At 56.0% G+C, this 8,713-nt stretch overlaps 1 protein-coding gene across 1 annotated transcript; it reads left to right on the top strand.

The window, feature by feature from the left end:
* Positions 1 to 252: 252 nt before the first annotated feature.
* Positions 253 to 7,773, top strand: MS4A10 (membrane spanning 4-domains A10; the record flags this gene model as incomplete). Its single annotated transcript, XM_082629331.1, has 8 exons — positions 253 to 402; positions 828 to 947; positions 2,096 to 2,152; positions 3,617 to 3,745; positions 4,911 to 5,021; positions 7,234 to 7,352; positions 7,416 to 7,500; positions 7,681 to 7,773. Exons 1-8 carry the CDS (start codon positions 349 to 351, stop codon positions 7,771 to 7,773), a joined length of 768 nt encoding a protein of 255 aa, XP_082485457.1. The 5' UTR covers positions 253 to 348.
* Positions 7,774 to 8,713: the final 940 nt, after the last annotated feature.

The following is an 8,713-nucleotide window of genomic DNA, read 5'->3' as shown; positions in this document are numbered from 1 at the left end:
GAGTCAGTTTCTTGCTATCCCCAGACTCAGCTCATTCCAGGTCAAATCAAGTCAGGGGCTGCTGCACAGGGCAGCCGCTGTTCTGGAAGGTCCTGGCCCCGAGGACAGTCACTGAGTCTCGCCCAGGCACAAGCCAGAGAAATGAGACCGTCCTGTCCCAGCCTTTTTCTTTGGCCCCCAGCCAAGGTCCTCGGCTGGAGCCACGGCAGCAGAAGCCGATAGAGCAGCCACAGTTACTCCCAGGTCTGGAGCTGGAGGATCCACGCCAAAGCAGGCCTCCAGCCCAACCCAGCCTAGCCTGCCAAATCTACCCCAGAAGGTGACCCGGCTTGACCTCCTGCCTCCAGAATGGCACCAGAAGAGAAGCCCAGGAAGAGGAGCCGCGTTCTCAAGGAGCTGGGGGTGTGTGTCCATTTCCTAGGGCGCTGGGGGAGGGGGAGGGGGGCGGAGGGGGATGAGACAGACTCCAGCTTCCCTGCTTAACACTCACCCTAAGATTTAAAAAGCCCCTGAGGGATGGGAGAGGCTGTCTACACCTACACCGACACTAGGTCAGTGCGGGCCCATAAGAAGTCCTCAGCAGAAGAAATTTCCTCTCCTTGGCTTCTGTTCCCCATCCCCCAGCCCCCAGAGGCACTGCCATGGCCACAGGTGGTAGATCAAGTGCGTGATTCCCACCTGCCTTCCGAGACGTGGTCCTTCCTTGCAGACCCACCAGGATCCCTTAGAAGGTGGAGAGTGGTCTCTGTTCAGCCAGCCAGTCCAAGACCCCAACGACCTCCTTTAGGGCCACGTCCCCTGATGACAGCTCTCTGCCCCCTGCCCAGGCCTGTCATGTTGTCATCGCTCTGCTGTACCTGTCCCTTGGGGGTTACCTGGTTGCTGCCGTCCAGAGCCTTCACCTGGTGGTGCTGAAGTCTTGGTATCCATTCTGGGGAGCTGCCTCTGTGAGTAGATGCCAAAACGTGGGCCAGCTGGGGAGCAGGCAGACCCCGGGGGACCTGGCATTCGGCCCTGGATGCAGGGTGGGGCGGAGTGAGCGAATAGGAGGGGAGCAGCCTCAGCCCCCTTCTCCAGCCTCCTAGCTCTGCCTCCGCTCTCTCAGTCACATGCGAAGCAGCTCCTTCCCAGGGGCCCCTGCAGGCCTGCAGACCAGAAGGCCTGCAGCCCCAGGCTCTCAGCACCCTCCCCTAACTGACCAGTGCACCCAGCACAGAGTGAGCGTGAGCTGGAGCAGCCACACCTTTCTCAGGCTTCCTCAGGTGCCTTTGGATCCAGCCACACATCCCTGGTGCCTGAAGTCTCTGTCGGGGTTGGTCTGCAGGGCACAAGGGTGTAAGACACAACTCCCGTCCCCCCAAGGCCATTGGCCAGGGTGGGAGATGAAAGCGAGACCAGTGGCCGCATCTCTCCTGGAGGCTCCCCAGGGCATCCTCCTCCACCCCGAGTCTCGGCGGAGTCCCGCTTACACACCACCTCCCAGCTCCTCGGCGCCCTCTCAGGCAGGCACCCTGACCCTCTGCTGCCACTTCAGTCCTCTGTCCCCATGGCCCCCACCCCAAGCTTTCAGTGCACAGTAGGGAACCACCGTCTCCGCGTGGGTGCCTACCCATCCCCGTGCTCCCAGTGACTGGCACATAGTAGGTGCTCAGCACACATATGAAAGAATAATTGCAGAAAAACTCCAGAGACCCTCCAGGTGCTAACAGCCAAGAGCGAATATCCTCCAAACTGCAGGATCCAGGAAAGGAGCCAGGGTCAGGGTGGAGAGCATAGTGCAGCTGACACCAGAGGGATGGTTTGGGCTGGTAAACGGGGGAAGCGGGAGGGGGCCGGGAGGGCATTCTGAGTACAGGACACAGCTGAAGCCCAGGAGTGGCCTGTGCGCACAGGAGTGGCCTGTGCGCACAGGGAAGACCAGCCTGGCTGGAGAGGGGCCTGTGATGGGCCGTGAGCCCCCTTTGTCAGAGGAATGATGCTCTCTACCCCACCAGCCCCCAGAGGCTGGTTTTTTTAGAGAATAGCGGGAAGGGAATTTGTGGGTTTCAAGGCACCCCAGCCTCTCTCTTACGACTGTTTCAAATCTGGCCCACAGTTCTTCATTTCAGGGATCTTGGCGATAACAATGGAGACGTTTCAGAAAAATTATCTGGTAAGTCGGAGAGCAGAGGGTGTTCAAGCAGAAAAGTCCCCGTCCTGGGGGTCTGCCCTCTCACCCCTACTCCCCACCTTCCTCCCCACCTGCCGCCCTTCCCCCACCTGACAGCTCTGGCCACTGTCCTGTCAGGCCTGGAGGCGTCATCCAGCCTGTTCACACAGCAGCCCCACCTCCCTCGGCTCCCCTGTGCCCTGGGCTTGCCTCCCATGTCAGCAAGTCTATGAGGCCCGCAAGCCGGCCGCAGCTGGGTGTCCATCAACTTCTCATCTCTAAGCGCCAGCCAGACACAACTCTTCCTTGCTTGCACTGTGCTGGCTCCTGCCCGAGCACCTTGCCCTTTCCCCGCTGTGCATTCTCTCCTGGCTTTGACTTCCTCCTGATCATTCTTCAAGGCTTGGCTTACACGCCTCCTCCTCCAGGCAGTCTTCCCTGACTGCCTTGGCTGACTTCTGTGTCCACACAGCTCCTGACTCTCTCTCCCATGCACTAAGCTTGGGCAGCAGATGTCTGAGCATCTCTCTATCCCAGGGTGGCCCAGGGAGGCACAGAGTCGGCACCCACACAAGCCCGGGTGGATGGAGGTGGATGGGGGATGGAAGGACCGTTCCACCAATCCTGTGTCATGGCCTCAGCCCACCTCCATCCCCCAAGCCCAGGTCCACATTCATGCCCCTCGGCTTGGGCTGGGCTGTGGCTGCCCCTTGCTCTCTCAGCGGATGTAGAGATCAGAAGGGTATTGTGCCATTTACCCAGAGCAGAGGCAGGAGATGCTTGACAAAAACCTGCCTCTTCTTCCTGGACTGGGCCCCTTTCAAAACCATAAGCCTCCCTACTTCCTACCCCTGAGCGTAGGGAGCCTCTTATTGCAGAGAAATCCATTCTAGCGTAAGGGGTTGGAGGTGCCTTATGTCTATGCTCTTTCCCTGTTACAGGGGTTTGCACTTGGCAAGAACTCCTGGAATAATGCGTAAATAACCCAAGAGGATGAGGAACAGAGGCATTTCAGGGGCCATGGGTGGTGGGGAAGGAGGCAGACGTGAGTGAGTCTTCACTCAGGGCTGCTCCCACCCTTTCCTGTGGGTGGGGAAGGAGCTGGGTGTGGGGCCATTTGGGTGCCTCATCAGTTGGCATATCTGATGCCAGGAAGATTGGGGGCAGCTTTGAGAGGGAGATGGCAGTGGGAGCATCCTTCTTCGTTACAAAGTTTATAGATCCAGAGGCGGCCCTTGGGTTCTCCTGATCCCATCCCATAGAAGGTGAGGTCCGGTCCGGACCACCGGCCTCCTCGGTGGTCAGCTAGCTCAGAAAGCCATGTTTGTACGAGGAGCCTCAGGCCCAGGGACAGGCGGCATTTTTCTGAGGTCCAAGAGCGAGCTACTGGTTGGCCTGGGTGGAGGACCTAGATCCCGTCTGTAACCTTTGGACAGTGATTGTGACTTTTCTTTTTTTTGCTCATAGAAGGTGTGCCTGATAGCAAACACCGTCAGCTTCTTCTGTGTGCTGGCTGGCCTCTGTGTCATTGCCAAGGATCTCTTTCTGGACAGTCCATTTGACTTCCCCATCTGGAAACCGTACCCCAGTGACACTGTGAGTGCCTGGGCCCCAGGGGTCCTCTGACTCCCAGGAAGGCACTGCCTTGGGCTTGACCCAGAGGAAGATTCCAGCTCTCAGAAAACCTCTTCTGGAGCCCGGCACAGGCGGCGGGGCCCTTGGTGGATCTGTTCCCAGCCCATCCCCCCACCCTGAGGCGTGGTGCCGAGGGGATGATAGCCTTCAGCATCAGGAAGCCAGACAGGACCTCGAGTCACTGAGTCCAACTTTAATAGATGGGGAAACTGAGCCCAAAGAAGGGGAGGGGCCTGTCGGAGGTCAAGTAGCAAGTTGGCAGCAAATTCAGGACCACAGTCTAGGACGGCTGATTCCCTGTTCAAGGCTCTTTAAATATTGTAGCCCCAGTGACCCCATTCTCTGTGAGCCTCACAGCAGACTTGCAGAGCTGGCCGAGTTCACTTTGTTACCCCCATTTTATGGGAGTGAACACTGAGGTCCAGAGAAGCTTAACTAGTGGACCAAGGCCACACAGCACGGCAGGGCTGCAGTGAGGACTCAGCTGGGTCTAGACTCCAAGCCCAGTGCTCTTTTTGCAACTGCCACCCCTGAAGCTGGTGGACCAGCCATTCCATGTGAATGTCTGCGGACCTCAGGGTCAGGTTCCAAGCGTTCTGACCATGGTGGTTCACGGTTCCTTATAGCTGCCCTCCACCATGCACATGCAGGTGTGGGCACACACACACGGACACGTGTGCACAGACACACACATGCACACACTTCCCCACCAAGTGCTCATGGCCCTGTGAGACACCCCAGCTGCATGGTGGTCCTCAGCCTAGCACTTCCCCTTCCCCGCTGTAAGAGATGTTCCCCCTCCCTGAACATAGGTATCCCCATCTAAGTGGGGTTGGATGAGATGATGCTTAAGACCACCTGCCATTCTATCAGGGACCTACGAGATTCTCCAGCCCTCAAACACTACTCACCGAGGACCTGTGGGTGCCAGGCGCTGGGCAGAGAGCAATGACCGAGACAGACCCCATCCCAGCCCCACAGAACCTCGCCCTGCCTCCGGGGCCCACCTGTGAGCTGAAGCCCCACTGTCCTTGCTGGCAGGTCTCACCCCTGCCCGTGCCCATGTGCTGGGTGCAGATACCCAGTGAGGCCTCACCTGCCTCTCCCTCCCCTGTCTCCCTCCCAGGTCCACATCCAGAGGCTGGAGTTGGCCCTGCTCTGTCTCACCTGCCTGGAGTTCTTCCTGCCGGGGCTCATGGCCATCATGGCCTATAGGGATACCCACCTGTCTGCAGAGGTGAGGGTCTTCAGAAGATGGGAAACACAGAGGGTGTAGCCACAGAGGGTGCAGGCAAAGGGGATGTTGCCAAGCCCTGACTAGTTGGGACCACATACAGAGGCAACCCACAGTCCAGTAGGGGAGACAATGCATGGTAGCAGGGAGGATGCCATTCGACATGAAAGATGTGAGGCCACCAAGGAGAAAAGACCATGGGCGCTCAGAACAACAGGCCACTGTGCTCCCAGCTCTCAAGCCCCTGGAAATCTTACGGGGGAGATCCGTGGAGATGGGCGGGATCCGGACCCACAGGTAGGATGAGAGAAGGGACCCACAGCAGAAGGAACAGCAGGTGCAATGGCTCAGAGACGGGCCAGGGAAGGCTGGAGGAGCTGCAGCATGCTGTGGACTGTGGCTGTGGGAATCAGCAGGGGGGATCACAGGGACTGAGCACTTTGGGGGTACCAAGTATCCTCTCTGTTAAGCACATTAGAGAAACATGACTTATTTAACTGAAGCTTCTCAACTACCCTTTGTGGTAGGTACTGACCCCACCCCATTCTACAGATAAGTAAACTGAGGCTTAGAGTGGTCACATCACTTCCCAAGGTCAAACAGCCATGAGAAAAACGAGGGCTCAAACCAAGGCACGTCCCACCCATAGCCAAGCCCTTGTGTGCTCATGAGGATGGCAGAATGGCAGGCTGAGGCCAGATAGATTTAGAAATAAAAGAATAGATGCCCTCAGGATCACTTGCCCCACCCCAGAAGTTCTTTCCTAGGCTCATTTCTTTAAAGGAAAAAAGTTCATACTATAATCTTAACTTTCAAACACTGTAAAAAAGAAAAATGTTCTAAAGTCCCCATAATTCTGCAACTTTAACACTTCAATTGTTTTCATGTTAGCATCCTTGATGTACTGAGTTTTCACATAACGCCGATAGATATGACTTTGCACTTGAGTTTTACTTAACACCAAACAAATAAGTTGTCCTAGTCCCTGCCTGGCTGTCTGGCAGGAAGTCTTCTTGTTAAGATGGCAGAGAGCTGGAAGGGGCTTTGAGTCACTGAGGTCAACCCCATTTTTAAGGTCAGGGAGACTGAGGCCCCGCCACCTAGTGGCAGGAATTAACAATAACTGTTCCCACTTCCTGGCATGTGCCGTGTGCAGAGCATCGTGCTGAATGCTGCAGGCGGCTGTATCAGTCTCCTATCACTGCTGTAACAAATTAACACAACTTTGGCAGGGGAAAATGACACAGCTGTATTATCTTACAGTTCTGAGGTTAGCAGTTTGCAGTGGGTCTCCCTGGGCTAAAATCAAGCTGTGTGGGCCAGGCTGCCTTCGTTTCTGGAAGCTCTGGTAGAGAGTCTGTCTCCTCACCTTTTCCAGCTTCTAGAGGGCGCAGACATTCCCTGGCCTGTGGCCCTTCCTCCATTGTCAAAACCAGCAGCCCAGCATCCTCTGATATCTCCCTTCTGTCTCCATTCTACTCTGTTAAGGACTCTTGGGGTTCCATTGTTCCCACCCAGGGAATCCAAGACGATCTCCCCATCTCACCCTTAATCTGATGAGCAACATGCATTCCCCTTTGCCATGTAAACTAACATGGTCACAGGTTCGGGGGAAAGACACAGATGTCTTTGGGGGCCACACCTCCTTGAACCTCACAGCCACCCTCAGAGGCAGGTTCTGCTTTCCCGTTTCTAAGAGGAAGCATGAGGTTCAGAAGGGTTAAGTGACCCCCTACAACCAAACGACCAGTAAGTGGCCAAGTCCCCAAGGCCTCCGCACCCTCCTGCATCTGGGAGCCAGTGCCAGAGACAGGCTCTGCCGCTCCCTGTCACCGATCAGGGACGAGGAAAAGGCAGCATTAGACCTGTCCCCAGAATGAACTCTAGCCTGGAGGGACCTTAGTGTATCAGCTGGCCCAGCCCCACCGGGGAAGCCAACAGCGTGAGTGATGTGCCGGGTCACCAGTACACAGGTAGCAGGCCAGGAACAAGGGCCAGGTCCACTGCCTCCAACCTGGTCTCTCCCTTCTCAGGATCACGGATGGGGAGAGAGTCATACCCTAGCTTCCTGGAAGTCCCTCCATCTCTCAAGCCTCAGTTTCTCCACCTTTATGGGGAATTGAGACTCCAACAAGTCAGCCAGAGGGAAGGGCTTTGTCGATGGCCACTCGCTCCACATATATGAGCAGTGGGGATGGTGGCTTCTCTTTTGCAGAAGGATGACCTGTCCCTTATTCCTGACACACCACTGGAGTTCAGGGGGCCGCCGATGACGCCTCCACCATCCTATGAGGATGTGACTCGAGGCAACGTGCAGGGCGAACAAGAGCAGAGGTAAAGAGGCCCTGGGCTCCCCGCACCATCAGAATTCACCCCCTGCGCCTATCTCCCTGGCAGATATGGACTGATTCCAAGGGATGGTTACCAAAAAGGGCCAAATGGTGCCATTGCTAGAAATGTCTGCCCCATGCTGGTGGCCAAGGTATGGGGCCAGCCCAGCCCCTCAGGCCCAGGAGGGATCTCCAGGCCCACAGGCCCCATAACACCTCAGCTGGACCGAGCACAGCTGGATCCTGCCTTCCCACCCAGCCAGCCCTGGGAGCAGACCCCTGGGCCGGAAGCCTCCTGCACCCCTTCCACCCTCCCTGTCCACTTCCCCCAGTCAGTAGGGCACACAGGGGGCCTGTCCATGTGGAGCTGTGAGTGGAGCCAGAGAAGTTCCCTCAGAGCCCAGGAAGGCACCATCTTCCCTTGACCCAACCTACCCAGAGGTCTCTGGGAGAACTTGTGCATCTGAATCCCTGGATTTGGGGTGAGGGCAGCAGGGGTGTTGAGTCAGGCAGAAACTCTGACCAGCTCTTCCCTCCAAACCGTCTATGTGTCTCCCTGCCTACCCCCCAGCCCCGGCAGACCTCAGTGTCTCCATCTGTACAACAAGGGGGCGAGTGGATTAACTGATCCAGGTGAAAAGCTCTGACATCAGAGTCAAGTTCAGGATCCCAGCTGTGACATCCGAGGTTGCCAGTGAAGCTTCAGCCTCAGAATTCCACACCTACTTGGGCTGAATGACTATGGGAGAGAGACCCACCTTCCTCATTTCCTGAATTACAGTCATCCGAGGACAGTCTTCTGCTAGACTGGAAGACTATTGGGGGTTTTCCCAGCTTTTATCCCTGGCACTTGATAAATCTATTGGAATTAAAATGACGTTTGCTTACTTTGTCTTCCTCTTGGTGTGTGTCTGAGGAGGACCCTGAAGGAAGGAACGGCCATATGGCTGGGGTTTGGCTTGGACCCCTCTCCCTAACTGGGATGGGCAGAGGGTAGACAGCAGGAATTGACTCAGCACCCACAGTGGGCCAGGCATGAAGATGTCACTCCCTTTACACAGATAAGAAAGCTGAGCAGCAGAAAGGTGAAATTGCTGGTCATAAACATCTCCAATATTTAGTGGAATCCCAGTGTAGCTCTTACACAGAACAATCACTGGTTAACTCGAGTGAGACCTTGAGTCTTGCTGAACACTTGTGTCTCAGTCAAATCAAGCTGCTATAACAAAAATAGTGGCTTAAACTGCAAACATTTATTTCTCAGAGTTCTGGAGGCTGGGAAGTTCAAGATCAAGGCACCGGCAAATCCAGTGTCTAATAAGAGCCCTCCTCCTGGTCTATGACTGTCTGCTCGCTGTGTCCTCA

The sequence above is a fragment of the Mesoplodon mirus genome (genome assembly GCF_964341445.2).
Source record: "Mesoplodon mirus genome assembly, chromosome: 7".
Taxonomy (NCBI): domain Eukaryota; kingdom Metazoa; phylum Chordata; class Mammalia; order Artiodactyla; family Ziphiidae; genus Mesoplodon; species Mesoplodon mirus.
Note: the sequence above shows the minus strand (reverse complement) of the source record. Positions and strands in the feature narration are given on the sequence as shown.